This window comes from Brachyhypopomus gauderio, chromosome 10 (genome assembly GCF_052324685.1).
Source record: "Brachyhypopomus gauderio isolate BG-103 chromosome 10, BGAUD_0.2, whole genome shotgun sequence".
In the NCBI taxonomy this organism is placed as follows: domain Eukaryota; kingdom Metazoa; phylum Chordata; class Actinopteri; order Gymnotiformes; family Hypopomidae; genus Brachyhypopomus; species Brachyhypopomus gauderio.
The window spans coordinates 19,456,008-19,477,990 of record NC_135220.1 but is presented as its reverse complement, the minus strand read 5'-3'; the positions used below and the strand labels follow the sequence as shown (position 1 = coordinate 19,477,990).

The 21,983-nt window shown below is 42.7% G+C and overlaps 2 protein-coding genes and 1 long non-coding RNA gene across 3 annotated transcripts; all 3 read right to left on the bottom strand.

Moving 5' to 3' along the window:
• Nucleotides 1–994: 994 nt before the first annotated feature.
• LOC143526184 (olfactory receptor 10A2-like) lies at nucleotides 995–1,738 on the bottom strand. The gene has a single exon (XM_077020831.1). It carries the CDS (start codon nucleotides 1,736–1,738, stop codon nucleotides 995–997), a length of 744 nt encoding a protein of 247 aa, XP_076876946.1.
• Nucleotides 1,739–7,177: 5,439 nt separating this feature from the next.
• LOC143525959 (uncharacterized) lies at nucleotides 7,178–7,885 on the bottom strand. The gene is made up of 3 exons (XR_013133784.1): nucleotides 7,608–7,885; nucleotides 7,382–7,492; nucleotides 7,178–7,303 (listed from the first exon to the last, which is right to left on the bottom strand). It is a non-coding gene; the product is annotated as an uncharacterized LOC143525959 (long non-coding RNA).
• A 10,999-nt stretch (nucleotides 7,886–18,884) lies between these two features.
• LOC143526183 (olfactory receptor 10A2-like) lies at nucleotides 18,885–19,628 on the bottom strand. The gene has a single exon (XM_077020830.1). It carries the CDS (start codon nucleotides 19,626–19,628, stop codon nucleotides 18,885–18,887), a length of 744 nt encoding a protein of 247 aa, XP_076876945.1.
• Nucleotides 19,629–21,983: the final 2,355 nt, after the last annotated feature.

The window sequence follows — 21,983 nt, the reverse complement described above, 5'->3', positions numbered from 1 at the left end:
GAATGAAAAAGATCACAGATTTGTATTTATATGTAATGAGCATACATTTGAAATATGTGTTGAACTGTAACTTAAATATGTTATCATAACCTTTGATATTCGATAAACAATAGGTCCAATGGTTATGACAATGTAATTTGTACATGACATACTGACATACTTGTAACCAGTCCTAGAAGGCAGCATCCTAAATAATTGGATCAGATAATGATACGTTGTTATGGTCAGAGATGGGTATTAATTGCAAAATAATGTAATCAAGACAGTGATAATATATGTAACTAAGATGCATCTGAATTAAGAAGCATCTGTGAAACAAGGTCATGTATATACATGAGGTCATGACTAATACCGTCCATAACTACTTGGGTAATTGGTGACTAATTTCTGTTATATATCATTGTTAATGATTAACTTCACTCTGTTCCAACAGGATGAAAGCTTGAAAATGAATGTGTTTTGTTGTTTAAAATAATGAAATTTGTCTGTAGGGTCCTACATTTGCTATCAATTTCTGGTGTCACGCTTCAATTCAAACTGACTTCACATGATGATAAAATATGGTTTTGTGTTCCAACACACAATTTACAACTAGGATCTTCTCCTACCCACAGAGTTTTGCAGAGTTGGAAAGATGTTGTAAGTTGCTCCAAGCAAAAAACTTCCAGAGTTCCAGTCTTATCATTTGCAATATTTGTTAGATTTTTTTTTGTGGTGGACCTAATTGTAGTGTGAATTGGAATTATACCATAGCAAGAAAGAAGAAATCAAGAGCTGTCATATGCCATAAGTGTCATTAAAATGACTGACATCCAACTATAATTTATAATTGCACACAGTAAGTACAGTAAATGAAGTTAAAAATAAAATGCTGTTTTAACGTATAATCAGTAACAGTTATATTGAAATACAAGTCTATACAATGTTTTAAAATAAAAAAAAGTAGTATAATCATTAATGAATAAAGAATTCTAAAAATAGAATCCATGTGCAATTAATGCTTTATTTTTTGTGATGTGGGCAAAATGGAGCGTTTCCCAAAAGCAAACGTTCTCCGTAAGACAAAGTAAGCTCTGCTTCTGAGCTCTTTGGTTTTTAGGGAGTAGATGATCGGGTTTGCACAAGGCGGGATGCAGGAAGACAATGACAGACCAACTATTCTTACATCTGGGTTAATGGTGACTCGGAAAAGACCAACAACAAAAATTGTAAAAAGTGGAATATAAAAAACGGCCACAAGTATCAGGTGCTCTGTGCACGTGGCGAGGGCTTTGAACCTGCTCTCCACACTTTTCATTCTGAACACTGTGACTAAAATGCATGTATAAGACATAACTATGAAGCTCAGTGGTATCCCAACATTCACTAAAGTCGAGACGGTGGCAAAGGCCCACTGCAGTGAATTATCGTTACAAGCCAGCCGGAAAACCGGAGCGTAGTCACAGAAATAGCTGTTCACTTGGACTGAATTACAGAAGGAGAGGTATGTCAGACATGTAGTAGAGGCAGTTGTGACACTAAGGCACAGTGTCCATATTCCAGCAATAATAGTCGCCATGGTTGTGCTAGTGTTAATGGCATTCTGCCTCAGGGGAAAACATATCGCAATTAAGCGATCAAAAGCCAGAACAGCAAGAGAATATGATTCAAGTGATACAAATACATAGTACATGTACATCTGCACAATGCAGAGTTTAAACTCTATAAAGTTGTCTTTAAAAATACAGATTTTAATCATGCCAGGGATAAGAGATGTGCTGATGAGAAGGTCAACCACTGCTAGGTTCCCAAGTGCAATGAACTTGGGATAATGCAGTTGATGATCAATGCAAATGACACAGATTATAAAACAGTTGAACATTACGGTCAGAATATAAACCACAGATAAGAAGAGGACGTAGACATTTGCATAAGGCAAAGAGATCAGGCCAATGATGTAGAAACCTGGAGGATGAATCAGAGAGTTATTCTGAATGAAAAGTTCAGGACTCTGCATAATGTTGTCTTGTCTGTTCAGCTTGCTTGGGTTTGTGTTCTCATGTAGACACACTCTGGATAGCTGTGAATGTTCAAAAATATTGTTACTGAAAAAGAGCCTAAATTGGGACCTACCAGGTACAACATAACTTTATTTTTTAAACAAATGACAAAGTTTAGAAAAAGTATTATAATGCACACAAATGCACACATCTATCTGACTGTACTGCAGAATGCTGGTATCCCCATACTTACTACTTGACGGTTGCAGACAAGACAGCCAGTATGCTCATTGTGGGAGATCACAGAGTGATGGTGCTCAGAAAACCAATGAGTTACTGTACTTTGGAAATATATGGCTAGTGTTCCCTCCAGAGGGGTCATTAAAGTGTAAATAACTTCAGTTCTCTTGATAGAAAGCACACTAATTGTCTTCATAATCTGATATGAATAATTATGCACTGTAGAGTTTTGTAGCTAATTATGTTTGTTTGCAAGGACTTTAGTCCCTACACTTGGAGATATTTTTATTTTTTTTAGCAAATTATGCTGCAAGGCTGAAATGGTGACCTTCTTCTGATTTATCCTCACACTCATACAAGTGTGTGTAACATGAAGGTATTATCTTGAGAAAATATTCTTGAGGTACATATATTAAGAATATATATATATATATATATATATATATATATATATATATATATATATATATATATAACACACACACACACACACACATATATATATATATATATATATATATATATATATATATATATATATATATATATATATATATATATATAAAACACACACACACACTATACACACATACGGATGTTGAAGTGCATAGTGTGAAGAGGTCGTCAACGTTCTGCAGAGTCAATAATTACAGACATCCAAACTTTATGTGGACTTCAGATTAGCTCAAGAACAGTGCACAGAGAGCTTCATGGAATGGGCTTCCGTGGTCTAGCAGCTGCATCCAAGCCACACATCACCAAGTGCAATGCAAAGCGTCAGTGGTGTAAAGCACATCGCCACTGAACTCTAGAGCAGTGGAGGTGCGTTTTCTGGAGTGACGAATTACGCTTCTCCATCTTCTCCATCTGATGGATGAGTCTGGGTTTGGCGGTTGCCAGGAGAATGGTAGTTGTCTGAATGCATTGTGCCAAGTGTAAAGTTTGGTGGAGGGGGGATTATGGTATGGGGTTGTTTTTTAGGAGCTGGGCTTGGCCCCTTACTTCCAATGAAAGGAACTCTGAATGCTTCAGCATACCAATACATTTTAGACAATTCCATGCTCCCAGTTTTGTGGGAAAAGGTTGGAGCTGGCCTCTTCCTCTTCCAACATGACTGTGCACCAATGCACAAAGCAAGGTCCATAATGACATGGATGTCAGAGTCTGATGTGGATGAACTTGACTTGCCTGCACAGAGTACTGACCTCAACCCGATAGAACACCTTTGGGATGAATTAGAGTGGAGTATGTGACCTCAAAAATGTGTTTCTGCAAGAACGACCAAAAAAATAATCTCCATAAACACAGTCCTAAACCTTGTGGACAGCCTTCCCAGAAGAGTTGAAGCTGTTCTAGTTGCAAGGGGTAGACCAACATCCTAATGAACCCTATGATTAGAAATGGGATGTCACTTAAGCTCATATTTGAGTCAAGAAAGGTGAGTGAATACTTTTGGCAATAAAGTGTACACACACACACACACACACACACACACATACACACACACACACACACACACAATAGTCGTAAGGACTAGACCATCCGCAAGGCTGCATTTGTCCTCTAGAGGGAGGCATGGGAAGGCGATTAATAATTTGGAGCAATAGGCCCTTTTCACACTTCCGCATTTTTTCTTCCGGAAGCTCTCATAGCAGGGTAAAGTTACTTCCGTTAAACAGTAAACAATGGCAGAGTCCAAGAACAAGAGCCTTTTCAGTGTACCAGTGTTCGAACTCGAAGCAAAAACAGCTGTATCTCAATTTCCATAGTTTTCTGGCTCACAACGAGCAGAAAAGAAAATGGGTTTGTGCAATTAGGAGAGATGAAGGGGAAAACTTTGTGATACAGAGGGTAAGTACCTTTGTCTGTAGCCAGCATTTCATTGCTGCAGGCTACATAATAGGAAACTTGTGACTAAAAGTTGGTGCTGTTTCAGTGGAACAGTTTCCATGTTCCTGCTCAAAGGCTGTCTGCCTTTGAAAGAGCAAGCTCTCGGCTGGGAGTAGATATTCGTCCACCAGAGTCGGAGGTTGTGGAAGATTTGAGCATTTGCGCTAAGATCGCTAGCATATAGCTCTGACTATCACTTTGCTGTCGACTATATTGGACACTGAATAAACAATAACACTTAGAATAACTTGGTGTGTGTCATGAACTTGACTGATACTGATGTAAACCAAACAATCAATAGCTGATGTTACTTGGCTTGTTAACCTAGCTAGATATTGTTAACTAAAGCTGTCAGTATCATTCGTAATATTATAATTAGTGGTGGGTCGTTATAACGCCAATAACGGCCCACCACTAATTCCAAGTATGTCTCGCTGCAGCCTGTAGGAGGGCAGGGTTGGACATCCAATCACGCCCACATCCAACACCGCCCCTATGCGCTCTCGTGCACCAACCCACTACTTCTTCATTTGAGAAGAACTGTGTGGCACTTATGCATAATACCTCCCAAGTGTTCAAGAGGCACGTCATTGCGCCTAATTTACACATATCTTGTTTACTTTGTGTATCGTTCCACATATGTTATTCATTATTCGGCCGTACGCTGTGTTTCTTTTCACTGAAGATGTGGGCCGCACAAATTCCGACTTATGTTACTGGTGTCAATGATTTGTGGTATGGCTGAAAGACCATAATATTGTTGTTGCTGTATCTGGGGTCAGCTGTGACAATTGTGGTGGCTATACAAGTTGAGTATTAATTACAGGCCACGCCCACTGTTGAGAGTGCACCGTGACGCTAGGGGAGCAATAAGAGTGAGCCCAATTAGGTGGGATTAGATCCACTAGGTCTCAGGCAGAAGTGTGCTGGTTTGCCGTGGCAAGAGTTTGGTTCGTGCTGGTTCACGAACCAAACTATACTATAGGTTGCGGACTACGAGGTTGTTTATTTGTGTTTTTGCTATTTTCGTTGTTTTGTGGCCAAGGAGTGGACCACCCGGGTGTTCTAGCTTGTCTTTCTTTTCTCTTTTTGGAGTGTCATCTTGATGTGTGGGGTTGCTGTGGGCTTTGGTTAATTTGTGGTTGGTTGAATGGTGTGCAGTGTTTGTTTAATTTGGTATGGTGTGAGGACTCCGTGAGTTGAGACATTTCCTTGACCACGCTGTGTTTTGCACCTGTAGTCGGCACTGACAGTAAACATTTACATATGTTACCAGCTGAATTCCACACAGAGTAAAGTTATTATTGAGTGTTTTTTTAGATATCTTCGCTGTGGTAATTTATAAAAATAAAATGTATGTTGTGATTTAAACATCTCTTGTGGTCGATGTGTTTTATTGGCTGGCTTATACACTCATTTAGTTGAGTGGCCTAGAGGGGAGGCCCCCTTCCTCCTAATCTAAGGGGTGGCGTAGTTGCAGTCTGAACAGACCCGCCACAGATTGTTATAGTTATTATAAATTATAAATTATTGTTGATTGTCCTATGTTAGTCACACACACAGCAGGTGGTCTAAGTACTGTATTTACAGTCTTGAAACAAAAACTCTTTTGTTTAATGTCATAATGTCTGTAAATAGTAGCTACAATATAAATTTTTAATTGCTTTTTACAGGTATTCACACATAATCACTACCATAACATTATAAGTAAAACACAATTAAAATGGTAATGTTTACTGTTTACTGGTAATGTTGGTGATGGAGAAGTGATGTTTAGTGTACTCAAGCAGCCCAGCCCACTTTCACAGATGGCGACACACCTGGGCAACTCTAGTGATGTGGCAGTGTTGTAGAGACCAAGAGTGGCATGATGAACACTATTCTGGCTAATGGCTAAGCACATTATTATGTTGCCACCACGCACTCCAAGGAAACTGATGACGGATCAGTGTCTTATCATGTGCCTTTCCCTGTACCTTGTTTTGGTAAAGTTGTAAAGGAACTTTACAACCACTGCTGCTACATTAATATTTATTGTAACTTTGGCTTTACAATAGAGTAATGTAATATCAATCATTTGTATGTCCTGTACATATTCAGAATTAACAATTAAACTATTCAAGAAACATCTAAAAAGATTGTACTAAGACTTAAATTATTCATGTGGGATAATAAAGAAAAACATACATTTTGTTCAAGAACGTGAGTGTTTTTCTTGGCATCTGTTAAACTAATTAAAATAACCTGAATGTCCTTCACCAGTGGAACCACTGTAACGTGCAAGGAGCAAGGAGGCGGACACAAACGGTGAGTAGAGCGAGATTAATTAAATGGAATTCCAAAGATGTGGTCGTTGTTACAGGCACAGGTCATATCGGGAGGGCAGTCTATATACACGAAATGTAAACTGGCATAATGACACAAGGAATAAACAAGGTACTAAGACAACGAACGAATACTCAAAACAAAACATGGGGAAAACACATTCAAACTAGAATAACCAGGTACAGAACACACGGAAGACTGAGCAGCAAAACTTACGGACCAGGAACACTGAACAAAACAACCGATAACCGACATGGGAGACACAGGAATATAAATACACAGGACTGGACTAGAATCAGGTGAAGACAATAACGACATGGGCGTGGCAGACGAGGGGAAACCATAGAAACAGACAAGCAGGGCGGGAACAACGGGCAAGGAACAACACAGACACGAGGGAACAGGGAAACCAGAGTGACAGCTAGGAGAGGTGGCGTAGCCCTACGTGACAACCACCTTACAGACAGTCCACATTTTGTTCAGCTGAGGGTAATCTGTGCTGCCAGCCACCTGCTCAGACAATGCAGCACCACAGGGGACTGTACTCCTACCTAGAACCCCATTCACAAATCCATACAAAATATGGTTGCTCAAAATAAAATAGAAAATGTATTTTTTGCCATTAGAACACTGAACTTTTTTCAATGTGGTCAAGCAAGGAAACAGGTACAGTAGTTTTTTAGTAGTTATTTATTTACAAGTCTTTATAACATATCCATGCACTCACACCTCATCCAACCATACACTCATTCACACACTCAAATCCTCTTAAACTGCAGAATGGCTGCAGAATTGGCTACAGAATCCAGGGTGCACGTTTTCATTGTAAAAGGCCACAAGTTCTCTGCGTCTCCCACACCCAACGTAGCCTGTAAGCAGCAAAATCAATCTTAGACAACACATTTCTGCTGATATTTTGTTTGCCATTACTGACCTCAAGAACATACCTGGTATGCAGTCTTTATATGTTTTTTGGCAGTTCCGGCAGCACTCCGATTGGTACATTCTGCGAAACTCTTCTTTGAATGCAGCACTGTGATTTGTCCAAGGCAGTACACCTGTATGTTTCAAATGTAAGGAATATAATTACTACAACCAGTGAAAACACTTCCTTCTCTTAGGGTACAAAACATCCTAACTATACTGAGATATCATAATGCTTTTTATACTTACTGTCAAGCCACTGAAAATGTGCCCGGGCCTGGAATGATTTTTGTCCCACAATGTCCTGGAAGAGGCCGCAAACCAGTGACAGCTTTAAAAAGGCTTGGTCACCCTCTTCCAGAACTACATCTAAGAGTATATCCTCAATGACAGCACGGGTGTCACGTAGGGCTACGCCCCCCTCTCCTCGCTGTCACTCCAGTGTGTCTGTTCCTCGTGGTTCTGTTGTTCCTTGCCCGTTAGCCCCGCCCTGCTTGTCTGTCTGCCTGGTTTTTGTCTGTCTGCCACGCCCGTGTCGTAATCGTCCTCAGCTGTGTCTTGTTAGTTCCGTGTACTTATAGTCCCTGTGTTTCCCTAGCCCTTTGTCAGTTATTCGTTCTCTCGTGCTTTGTGATTCATGTGCCCTGTTCCCGGTGTTTATACTGTCTGTTGGTTTATGCTCTGTTCAGTGTTATCCTGCCTGGTTTTGTTTCGTGTCTGCCTTGATCATGCCCTTGTACTTGTCTTACTTGGATGGCTCTCCAGTTATGACTCCTGCCTGTGACTTTGACTACGATTATGGTATGCCCTGTAATAAATCTCGCACTTTTATTCATCACTGACAATGTCAAGTCGAAATTTCAGTTAAGTCAACTAATCGTTGCAGCCCTGATGCATTCCAATTCAAACAAACCATAGTTATCTCATTTGTGAATGCCTTATCACAGTGAGTACATTAGCTGATAGGATTTTAACCCAATAAAACAGGCCAGATTAATAATTTTTGATTCAGACATGACTGGGTGTGTTCCTACTTCATAATCCATTTATATATTTATACTTGCCGCCATTACAGGAGACGTAGCTGCTTTGGCGGTCTGCAAGTTCGGTTTCCTGGGAGCAAAAACAGACGTTTCGGACCTAATATGGGCGTGGCTTCTGGCTTGACAAGAGTGCGGGGTTGGATGTGGGCGGGGTTGGATGTCCAACTCCGCCTTCCTACAGGCTGCAGCGAGAGGCTTTGCACTAACTCAGGGTTGCCAACTCTCTCGCAATGAGAGTTGCGTGAGACACACGCATTTGACTTCTTCACACGCTCACACGCCATACATCCTCACGCTGAAAAAAAAATCTAGTTTATTTATCTCTGATCTACATCTATGATTCAATGAGTTACTAGTTCGATCGATTGTTTGCAATATAATACTTAATTTGTGTCCATTTTACACCCCCTCCGCTAACAATTTACACTTGCCACCCCACCCCCCCCAAAAAAAGATCAAATCTCACTCCAAGGGATCTTGAAAAGTTGGCAACCCTGCTAATTATAATATATATCATAATAATTATAGACTGTTTTACCACTCTGTAGGATGACTAATGGAACTAGCTATATGTGACGGGTAGAGATGTAGTAACGGTAATGAGACTTTTATTTTGAAAATGGCTGACTAAGTGTGGCAGCTTTAGCGTTTGTTACTAGCTGGTTGTACCAGCAAGTGGGGCTTTTATTGTGATATTTGTTCCGATCGCTCCCGGCTTCACATTATTTATAGTCTCGCGCAATTAGGATAAGATCGCGTTTGTTCTCGTGGTGGCTAATGTGAGTGTCGGACGGAACGGTGTGTGTAAATCGTGAAGCTGTATTTTAATGATTCAGGCTTAATTCGGTTCTAAACGAATGGAGAAGACAATGGGGACACCATTGAATCAGCTAGCACGGGGTGTGTGTGGGAGAAGCACATATTTACATAGGAGGATTTGGGACTCCAGAGCAGCCGGGAATATCTGCGAGTACTACGAAGTGTGGCCAAGCGGTATACTTCACCTGTACAGACACAGGGTTTGTCTGGTACAGCCAGTAACCATAGTCACTGTTTTTTCCCCATTTTTTATCTCTGCATTACATTCAATTATATAACCTAGCCACTAGGGTGCACACACCAGTGTATTTTAGTGCCGGTCCCAAGCCCAGATAAATAGGAAGGGTTGCGTCAGGAAGGGCATCCGGTGTAAAAACTGCGCCAAATCAAATGATGCGGATCAAAAACAGAAATTCCATACCGGATCCGTCAAGGCCCGGGTTAGCAACGATCGCCACTGGTGCTGTTGTCCAACAGGGCATTAGCGGAAATTGGACTACTGTTGGGACAAGGAGGAGGAGGAGAGGGGGGAAGACGGTTCTGAAGCTGAAAGAGAAGAGGCAGAGCAGGTAGGTGGAGGTTAGAGTTGGTATGTTGAATGTGGGCTCTATGACAGGTAAAGGGAGAGAGTTAGCTGATGCGATAGAGAGGAGGAAGATAGATATACTGTGTGTACAGGAGACCAAGTGGAAGGGAAGGCAAAGAGAGCAGTGGCAGAAGCTAAAGAGAAGGCATATAGCAAGCTGTATGAGAAGTTGGACACTAAGGACGGGGAAAAGGATCTGTACAGATTGGCCAGACAGAGAAACCATGATGCGCAGGATGTGCAGCAGGTTAGGATGATAAAAGATAAAGATGGAAATGTGTTGTCTGGTGAAGAGAGTGTCTTGGGAAGGTGGAAGGAGTATTTTGAGGAACTGATGAATCAAGAGAATGAAAGGGAAAGAAGGTTAGAAGAGGTAGAGGTTGTGAATTAGGAAGTGCCTCAGGTGAGCAAGGAGGAAGTAAGGGCTGCAATTCGGAGAATGAAGTGTGGTAAGGCAGTTGGACCGGATGATATTCCAGTGGAGGCATGGAAATGTTTGGGAGAGACAGCAGTGGAGTTTTTTAAGGGTTATTTAACAGAATCTTGGAAGGTCAGAAGATGCCTGAGGAGTGGAGACGGTGCATAATGGTGCCGATTTTCAAGAATAAGGGTGAAGTTCAGAGCTGTAGTAATTACAGGGGAATAAAGTTGATCAGTCATTCAATTATTCATCATCCGAACCGCTTAATCCTGCTAGTCAGGGCCACGTGGGGGCTGGAGCCAATCCCAGCATCTCCAGGCAAAGGCAGGGTACACCATGGGCAGGTCGCCAGTCCACCGCATGGCCAACACACACGCACGCACTCACACCTACGGGCAATTTAGAGTGATCAATCAACCTAACACGCATGTCTTTGGACCATGGGAGGAAACCGGAGTACCCGGAGAAAACCCACACAGGCACAGGGAGAACATGCAAACTCCACACAGAGCAGCCCAGACTGGGGATTGAACTCAGACTGCCTTGCTGTGAGGCAACAGCGCTAACCACCACACCACTATGCCACCCCGTTGATCAGTCACAGCCTGAAAATCTGGGAAAGAGTAGTGGAAGCTAGGCTTAGAGGAGAGGTAGAGATCTGTGAGCAGCAGTATGGTTTCATGCCAGCTAAGTGCACCACAGATGCTATGTTTGCTTTGAGAGTGTTAATGGAGAAGTATAGGGAAGGACAGAAGTGTGTTACATTGTGTGTTTGTTGACTTAGAGAAAGCTTATGATAGAGTACCGAGACAGGAGCTGTGGTATTGTATGAGGAAGTCAAGAGTAGCAGAAATGTATGTGAGGGTAGTGCAGGATATGTATGCGAACAGTGTGACAGCAGTGAGATGTGCGGTAGGAATGACAGATGGGTTTAAAATTGGGGTAGAACTACATCAGGGATCAGCCCTGAGTCTCTTCCTGTTCGCAATTGTCATGGACAGGCTGACAGACGAGGTTAGGCAGGAGTCCCCTTGGACTATGATGTTTGCTGATGACATTGTGATCTGTAGTGAGAGTAGGGAGCAGGAGGAGGTGAGCTTGGAAAGATGGAGATATGCTTTGGAGAGCAGGGGTATGAAAGTGAGCAGGAGTAAAACAGAGTACATGTGTGTGAATGAGAGGGCAGACGGTGGGCAGGTCCAGTTACAAGGAGTTGATTTTGTAAAGGTTGACGAATTTACCTACTTAGGGTCGAGGGTACAGAGTAATGGAGGAAGAGAAAGAGAGGTAAAGAAGACAGTGCAGGCAGAGTGGTGTGGATGGCATAAAGTGTCTGGGGTGATCTGTGATAGAAGGGTGTCGGCTAGAATTAAAGGAAAGATCTATAGGACAGTAGTGAGACCTGCTATGTTGTATGGACTGGAGACAGTGGTACTGACAAAGAGACAGGTAAGGGAGATGGAAGTATCTGAGATCAAGATGTTGAGATTCTCATTTGGAGTGACGAGGAAAGATAGGATCAGAAATGAGTTTATTAGAGGATCAGCACATGTAGCATGTTTTGGAGATAAAGTTAGAGAAGCGAGATTGAGATGGATTGGACATGTACAGAGGAGGGAGGAGAGGTATATTGGTAGGAGGGTCTTGAGGATGGAACTTCCAGGCAAGAGGAGGAGAGGTAGACCTAAGAGGTGGTTTATGGATGCAGTGTTAGAGGATATGAGAGTGGCTGGGGTGTCAGTGGAGGACACTCAGGACAGGGCCAGATGGAGAAGTTGGATCCGCTGTGGCGACCCCTAAACGGGAATAGCCGAAAGAAGGTTTCTGTTCCTTGCTTACTAGATACAGGCTCCATGGTTACTACTGTTACTGAAACCTTTTTCCGTCATCATTTTCAGTCTGTTTCCAGACCCTTACAGCAATGTCGCTGGCTTCAACTTTGGGCTGCTAATGGTTTAGAGGTCCCCTATATTGGCTACTTGGAATTGGATATGCAGGTATTAGGTAGGACGTTTGTTGGGATGGGTGTTTTGGTCATTAGGGACCCCGTAGACCTCCTTAGTAAGGTCTGAAAATCGCGGCTGCCTGGATTATTAGGCATGAATGTGATCAGCCAGTGTTTGACTATTTTTCAGGGCCCTTCCTTGCAGTCAGCGGGGAATGTGTGGAAGCAGGCTTTCAAGCAATGCCAGCAGTTAGATTGTCTGCCATCGAGTGGCTGCCTAGGCCCAGTGAAATTAGCCGGACGCACAGCCATCCGCATTCCCGCAGGTTCAGTCAAATTGGTGGAAGCAATTGGCAATCAGCATGTGGGGCCATCATTGCAGTCAGTGTTGCTGGAGCCTGGGACCAAAAAGCTACCACCTGGTGTTTTACTTTCTAGAGTCTATCTTTCTTTCAGCCGAGGTCAGACGTGGGTGCCTGTAGTTAATGTGGAGACCAGAGACGTGTGGCAGCCCCCCGTACTGTATTGGGAAGTCTATTTACGGTAGAGCTACAGACTAATAGCCCTTTGGGGTGACTTTGGAGGAGAGGGTTGACAACCAGAGTAGTGTTGCCATTATACGGTCCCTGCATGCGGAGCATCAGCCACTAGATCTGTCAAATCTTTCTTGGCCGACATTGTCTTTAGATCAGGAACAAAAAGGGAAGGATTTGCTCCAACAATATAGTGGGGTCTTCAGCCAAAGTGAGGGAAATTTAGGGTGTACTAGCGTAATACAGCATGAAACTCCATTGGTTGATGATGCCCCAGTTCGTCAGCGCTATCGCAGGCTTCCACCTTCCCAGTATGAACAAGTTAAGGCCCACATTCAAGAGCTTTTAGAGAGGGAAGTGGTACGGGTGAGCTGTAGTCCCTATTCCTCTCCAATTGTTGTGGTCCACAAAAAGGATGGCACCATATGGTTATATGTTGACTACAGGCAGTTGAATGCAAAGACGAGAAAGGACGCTTACCCATTACCAAGTATTAACGAATCTTTGGGTGTTTTGGCTGGTGCTCGATTGTTCTCCACATTGGACCTGACTAGTAAATACAATCAAGTCCTCATGGCTGAGAAGGACAAACAAAAAACGACGTTTTGCACACCATTTGGCCTTTTCGAGTTCAATCGAATGCCCTTTGGTCTTTGTAATGCACCTAGTACATTTCAGCGACTCATGGAACGTTTTTTCGGCAATCAACACTTTCAATCATTGCTACTGTACCTGGATAACATTGTGATCTTTTCCTCCTCTTTTGAGTCTCATTTACAGCGCTTGGAGATGGTGATGGAAAGATAACAGCAGTCGAATTTGAAATTAAAACTTGAAAAATTTAATTTCTTTCAGAACGAAGTCCGTTACCTTGGTCACGTGATCTCTGCTTCGGGGGTAGCAACTGACCCAGATAAGATTACTGCAGTATCCGAGTGGCAGCATCCGACAACCGTGAAGGGACTCAGATCATTTCTTGGCTTTGCTTCATATTATCGGCGATTTGTTCTGCAGTTTGCTAGATATGCTTCACCGCTTCATCAACTACTGGCTGCCCTTCAAGGAACTACGGCAAGACCTGGAATGAGCTCACTAGAGGGACATTGGAGTGACAAATGTGATGAGGCCTTCCACCTACTGAAAGATAAGTTGGTAACCGTACCTGTGTTGGCCTATGCAGATTTTGCCAAGCCCTTTGTTTTATAAGTAGATGACAGTCACCAGGGTCTGGGAGCCATGCTGTCACAAGAACATGAAGGAAAACAATGTCCAGTGGCATATGCAAGCAGGGGATTACACCCTACCGAGAGAAATATGTTTAATTACAGTTCCATGAAATTGGAGCTCCTGGGGTTGAAATGGGCCATCACGGAAAAATTTTGAGAATATCTATTGGGGGCCAAGTTCACAGTGTTCACTAATAATAACCCGCTGAGCTACCCCCAGACTGCCAAGTTGGGTGCGGTGGAGCAACGTTGGGCCTCATAGTTGGCACTCTTCAACTTTGATATTAAGTATCGACCTGGAAGCACCAATAGAGCAGCTGACGCTTTGTCCCGGTTTGTCCCTGATTGGTCTGCATCTTCGATTGAAGACGTGGTGCCAGGGGTCTCTGTTCCACCTAGTGGTCCAAGTTTGCCTAGTGGGTCCCAGTGTGTTGGTTCTCTGGCTACTATCGATGCCCTTCCTATACGCCAAAAAGCAGATCTGGTAGCCCTTCAATCGGCTGATCCAACTATAGGGGCTTTTCTAGTGTATTGGAGGCGGGGCAGTGCAAAAGGGCAAGCAGTGGAAAGGGAATCTGTCCTGGGACTGGTCAAGCACTGGAAATTGATAAGAGAGCAAGGTGGGGTGCTCTACCGTCTGACTCATAGACCAGGGAAGTACAAGGAAATGTTGCAGTTGTTACTACCAAAGACATTACAGGCGGAAGTATTAACTGCCCTCCATGATGACCACGGGCACCAGGGGTGTGAACGAACCACATACTTGGTAAGGTAGAGGTGCTTCTGGCCCCAGATGGCAAGAGATATTGAACAGTGGTGTCAACAGTGTGCTCGTTGTGTGGCGACAAAAGCTACGGTGCCGAAAGTTCGAACATTTTCCGGACATTTGTCTGCATCTAAGCCTTTGGAGATTGTGGTAATAGATTTCACTTTGCTGGAAAAAGCCAGTGATGGTCGAGAGAACGTGCTGGTGGTGACGGATGTTTTTTCTAAATTTACCCAGGATTTCCCTACCCCTGATCAAAAAGCAAGCACAGTAGTGCGTGTCTTGACCGAAAAGTGGTTTTATGTTTATGGGGTGCCGCAACGAATACATTCAGATCAAGGTCGATGCTTTGAGGGTGAGATGCTAAAAGCATTATGTAAACTGTATGGGGTACAGAAGAGTCGAACAACACCATACCATCCAAAAGGCAATGGACAGTGTGAAAGATTTAATTGCACCATGCACAATTTGCTTGGTGCTTCCCACTCAAGTTCCCTCGTTCTTGAACATACTGTTTTGCATTTGCACTCCCATTTTGAGCACACAGTTCCTCCCACTAAGCTTGCATGCTGCCTTTCCATCACCCTTGCGATGCATCTACTTGCCACCCAGAAGACTGGCGGTTCAAATCCTGCTTTGAGTCTTTATTTCCTTTTTGGAAAAGTCTCTAATATTCTTTAACAGTAATTCAAGTCCAACTATTGCCAGTTTCTGTTTGGGCTTGGTGTCTTTCATTTGTTTTTGTTTAGTTTATGAAGACACTTGTCTATTGGACTAGGGCAGCGTTTCTCAAAGGGTGGGGCGTGCCCCACTAGTGGGACAGGTGGGGTGTGGAATTTCTTCTTCTTCTGAGGTGGGGAATGATAGAAAAATTTTGAGAACCATTGGACTAGGTTTATTTCACATACAATGAATACAAGAAAAATGTAACGTCTTGTAGTGAAATACTTGTCAGATCTTCCCCAACCTGCAATATGTACAAATTACAGAGCCTGAATAATGAAACTACAATGCATGCAATAAATATTGCTCATACTAATTTTACAAATAAAAAGATCCAGTTGTGAATAGTTTTTTGGCTGACTCAGTTTGATCTGCTCTTCCTTGCTTTGATATCCTAATTAGTTTCCATGTTTTTGGGGGTCAGCATGTATTTGTTGCAAATAAAACTAGTAACTGCCTTTTCTTTGGCTGTGTGACCTTATTATGTACTTTCCACCAATCCCCTTCCCACTAATTCCCTTTTCATCAATCCCCTTTTCACTAATCCTCTTTCCACCAATCCCCTTTCCACTAATCCTCTTTCCACCAATCCCCTGACCTGAGCTCTGCTCTTCTGTTTTGTCAGGAAGTCAGAAGTCAGAGGAAGTCAGAATTTAAATACCGCACCTGACCTTGTCAGTGGTAGATCCCACACCCAGGCCCCATCCCTCGACACACTGCTTACACAGCAAGGCTCCCCTAGACTCTCGCTCACAGCCATATTCATAGTTCTCTCCACCTTCTTCATTTCGGTGATTGCAACCTCATAACCTGTCACAAAGTGTCACGGTGAGGGGGCCGGGTCGCAGACATCCCAAGTCTCCCGGAAGCTGCGGGAGTCTCCCGCATTTCGGTAGTGGCTTCCTGATACCCACGAGTCACATATAATGTCCCGGAATTCAGAACAAGTGCCCCACACAAACGCGCACATAGGCGACCGACTTTTTTTTCTCTAATCGCGAGTGGGAAGGAGAGAGAGAAAACAGAGAGGGTTCTGATTGGCCTGTTCTCTGCAAAGAGTCACCCCCTCGACACATCCCCTTCCTCAACAACTTACACTCAGGGGGGTAACCTCCCTGAAATCAACTTTTGCAACTTGGGATGTCTGGGGTCGCCACAGGAGGGCACGCATCCCGGCCAGCAGCCGATACCAGCATACACCCCCGAGCACGCAACCACTCCCACCATCACATTCTCCTGAGTACTGATGTACCTGTACACAATTATGTTGCTCTTCTTAAGCCCGCAGGTCGTCCGGTCCAGTGCTGCATATTGCCGCTACGAGCGTCACTGGACCTTTCAAGCCTCTGCTTTGCACGCTGCTTTCGTCCTTTGTTTGCTAAGAGCATTCCTATTGCGTTACTTGTTTTCGTTATTACTCCATGGAGAATAAACTCCCTTTCGTTCCACCTACATCTCCAGCTGCCTCTGTCCCGACGCCTTCGGTCATATACATTGGGGAAAATAAGTATTTAGTCAGTCACCAATTGTGCAAGTTCTCCCACTTAAAAAGATGAGAGAGGCCTGTAGTCTCATCATAGGTAGACTATGAGAGACAAAATGTGAAAAAAAATTGAGAAAATCATTTTGTCTGACTTTTAAAGAATTTATTTGCAAATAATGGTGGAAAATAAGTATTTGGTCACCTACAAACAAGCAAGATTTCTGGCTGTCACAGACCTGTAACTTCTTTTTTAAGAGGCTCCTCTTTCCCCCACTCATTACCTGTATTATTGGCACCTGTTTGAAGTCGCTGATGTCGACTTGATTCATAATATTTACTTGTCAATACTTTGGAATCCTTTCTATTAGTGGTGGCTAACAGAACTGTTATAGCTATGGATAGGTTAGCTGCTTAGCAACGCCGATACCGTAAACAATGTTACTAGCAAGACTGAAATTTCAGTATAAAAGACACCTGCCCACAACCTCAAACAGTCACACTCCAAACTCCACTATGGTGAAGACGAAAGAGCTGTCGGAGGACACCAGAAACCGAATTGTAGACCTGCACCAGGCTGGGAAGACTGAATCTGCAATAGGCAAGCAGCTTGGTGTGAAGAAATCTACTGTGGGAGCAATAATCAGAAAATGGAAGACCTACAAGACCACTACTAATCTCCCTCGATCTGGGGCTCCATGCAAGAACTCAGCCCGTGGGGTCAAAATGATCACAAGAACGGTGAGGAAAAATCCCAGAACCACAAGGGGGGATCTAGTGAATGACCTGCAGAAAGCTGGGACCAACGTTACAAAGGCTATCATCAGCAACACACTACAACGCTAGGGACTCAGATCTTGCAGTGCCAGATGTGTCCCCCTGCTTAAGCCAGTCCATATCCAGGCACGTCTGAAGTTTGCTAGAGAGCATTTGGATGTTCCAGAAGAGTATTGGGAGAATGTCATATGGTCAGATGAAACCAAAGTAGAACTATTTGGTAAAAACACAACTCGTCGTGTTTGGAGGACAGTGAATGCTGAGTTGCATCCAAAGAACACTATACCAACTGTCAAAGATGGGGGTGGCAACATCATGCTTTGGGGCTGTTTCTCTGCAAAGGGACCAGGACGACTGGTCCGTGTACATGAAAGAATGAATGGGGCCATGTATTGTGAGATTTTGGGTGCAAACCTCCTTCCATCAGCAAGGGCAATGAAGATGAAACATGGCTGGGTCTTTTAGCATGACAATGATCCCAAGCACACTGCCAGGGCAACAAAGGAGTGGCTTCGTAAGAAACATTTCAAAGTCCTGGAGTGGCCTAGCCAGTCTCCCGATCTCAACTCCATCGAAAACCTTTGGAGGGAGTTAAAAGTCCGTGTTGCCCGCTGACAGCCCCAAAACTTCACTGCTCTAGAGGAGATCTGCATGGAGGAATTGGCCAACATACCAGCAACAGTGTGTGCCAACCTTGTGAAAATGTTTGACCTCTGTCATTGCCAACAGAGGATATACAACAAAGTATTGAGATGAACTTTTGTTATTGACCAAATACTTATTTTCCACCATTATTTGCAAATAAATTCTTTAAAAGTCAGACAAAATGATTTTCTCACATTTTTTTTCACATTTTGTCTCTCATAGTTGAGGTCTACCTATGATGTCAATTACCGGCCTCTCTCATCTTTTTAAGTGGGAGAACTTGCACAATTGGTGACTGACTAAATACTTATTTTCCCCACTGTATAAGAGGAGGATTAAGACATTATGAAGTTTTCATTTTATTTCCACCATATCTATGTAAATAGCTTAATACAGTTGGTGTAAGTTAATAACAATAAATATAAAACGTGATTATACAGTTTTAATGTATAATCAGTAACAGTTTTATTGAAATACAAGTCTATACAATGTTTTAAAATTCATAAAAAAGTAGTATGATCATTAATAAATAAAAAATTCTTAAAATAGGAACCATTTGCAATTAATGCTTTATTTTTTGTGATGTAGGCAAAATGGAGCATTTCCCAAAAGCAAACATTCTCCGTAAGACAAAGTAAGCTCTGCTTCTGAGCTCTTTGGTTTTTAAGGAGTAGATGATCGGGTTTGCACAAGGCGGGATGCAGGAAGAAAACGACAGACCAACTATTCTTACATCTGGGTTAATGGTGACCCGGAAAAATCCAAAAACAAAAATAGTAAAAAGTGGAATATAAAAAACGGCCACAAGTATCAGGTGCTCTGTGCACGTGGCGAGGGCCTTGAACCTGCTCTCCACACTCTTCATTCTGAACACTGTGACTAAAATGCACATATAAGACATAACTATGAAGCTCAGTGGTATCCCAACATTCACTAAAGTCAAGACGGTGGCAAAGGCCCACTGCAGTGAATTATCGTTACAAGCCAGCCGGAAAACCGGAGCGTAGTCACAGAAATAACTGTTCACTTGGACTGAATTACAGAAGGAGAGGTATGTCAGACATGTAGTAGAGGCAGTTATGACACTATGGCACAGTGTCCATATTCCAGCAATTATAGCCACCATGGTTGTGCTAGTGTTAATGGCATTCTGCCTCAGGGGAAAACATATCGCAATTAAGCGATCAAAAGCCAGAACAGCAAGAGAATATGATTCAAGCGATACAAACACATAGTACATGTACATCTGCACAATGCAGAGTTTAAACTCTATAAAATTGTCTTTGAAAATATAGATTTTAATCATGCCAGGGATAAGACATGTGCTGATGAGAAGGTCAACCACTGCTAGGTTCCCAAGTGCAATGAACTTGGGATAATGCAGTTGATGATCAATGCAAATGACACAGATTATAAAACAGTTGAACATTACAGTCAGAATATAAACCACAGTTAAGAAGAGGACGTAGACATTTGCATAAGGCAAAGAGATCAGGCCAACGATGTAGAAACCTGGAGGATGAATCAGAGAGTTATTCTGAATGAAAAGTTCAGGACTCTGCATAATGTCGTCTTGTCTGTTCAACTTGCTTGGGTTTGTGTTCTTATGTGGACACACTCTGGATAGCTGTGAATTTTCAAAAATATTGTTACAAAAAAACAGCCTAAATTGGGACCTACCAGGTACAACATAACTTTATTGTTTAAACAAATGACAAAGTTTAGAAAAAAAGTATAATGCACACAAATGCACACATCTATCTGACTGTACTGCAGAATGCTGGTATCCCCATACTTACTACTTGATGGTTGCAGACAAGACAGCCAGTATGCTCATTGTGGGAGATCACAGAGTGATGGTGCTCAGAAAACCAATGAGTTACTGTACTTTGGAAATATATGGCCAGTGTTCCCTCCAGAGGGGTCATTAAAGTGTAAATAACTTCAGTTCTCTTGATAGAAAGCACACTAATTGTCTTCATAATCTGATATGATTAATTATGCACTGTAGAGTTTTGTAGCTAATTATGTTTGTTTGCAAGGACTTTAGTCCCTACACTTGGAGATGTTTTTATTTTTTAGCACATTATGCTGCAAGGCTGAAATGGTGACCTTCTTCTGATTTATCCTCACACTCATACAAGTGTAACACAAAGGTATTATCTTGAGAAAATATTCTTGAGGTACAAATATTCATAAGAATATATACACACACACACACACACACACACACACACACACACACACACACACACACGCACACACACACACACTATACACACATACGGATGTTGAAGTGCATAGTGTGAAGAGGTCGTCAACGTTCTGCAGAGTCAATAATTACAGACATCCAAACTTTATGTGGACTTCAGATTAGCTCAAGAACAGTGCACAGAGAGCTTCATGGAATGGGTTACCATGGTCTAGCAGCTGCATCCAAGCCACACATTACCAAGTGCAATGCAAAGCGTCAGTGGTGTAAAGCACATCGCCACTGAACTCTAGAGCAGTGGAGGTGCGTTTTCTGGAGTGACGAATTATGCTTCTCCATCTTCTTCATCTGATGGATGAGTCTGGGTTTGCTGGTTGCCAGGAGAATGGTAGTTGTCTGACTACATTGTGCCAAGTGTAAAGTTTGGTGGAGGGGGGATTATGGTGTGGGGTTGTTTTTTAGGAGCTGGGCTTGGCCCCTTACTTCCAATGAAAGGAACTCTGAATGCTTCAGCATACCAATACATTTTAGACAATTCCATGCTCCCAGCTTTGTGGAAACATGTTCACGTGTGGGAACTGGCCTCTTCCTCTTCCAACATGACTGTGCACCAATGCACAAAGCAAGGTCCATAAAGACATGGATGGCAGAGCCTGATGTGGCTGAACTTGACTTGCCTGCACAGAGTACTGACCTCAACCCGATAGAACACCTTTGGGATGAATTAGAGCGGAGACTGAGAGCCGGCCAGGCCTTCTCGTCCAACATCAGTATGTGACCTCAAAAATGTGTTTCTGCAAGAACGACCAAAAACCCCTATAAACACAGTCCTAAACCTTGTGGACAGCCTTCCCAGAAGAGTTGAAGCTGTTCTAGTTGCAAGGGGTGGACCAACATCATAATGAACCCTATGATTAGAAATGGGATGTCACTTAAGCTCATATTTGAGTCAAGGAAGGTGAGTAAATAATTTTGGCAATAAAGTGTACACACACACACACACACACACACACACACACACACACACACACACACACACACACACACACAATATGTAGTCGTAAGGACTAGACCATCCGCAAGGCTGCATTTGGCCTCTAGAGGGAGGCATAGGATGGTGAGGAATAATTTGGAGCAATAAAGTCAAAGTCAAATTAGGCTTTATTGTCAATTCCTTCACATGTTCTGGTATATACAAAGTAATTGAAATTACGTTCCCCACTGTCCCTCGGTGTTGACACAACAGACATTTCGACATATTTAGGACATAAAAGACAGTACGCAGGAATACAATGTAATAAAATAGATATGTGGTTGTAATAAATAGTGATAATTAGTCCTGAGTTGGTGTTTCACACTGAGAAAGTGTCAATAAAAATAAATAGTATTTGTGCAAATAGGCCACACTTTCCCTTGCGTCTTCAACAGGTCTAAGGCTCTCTTGTGCTG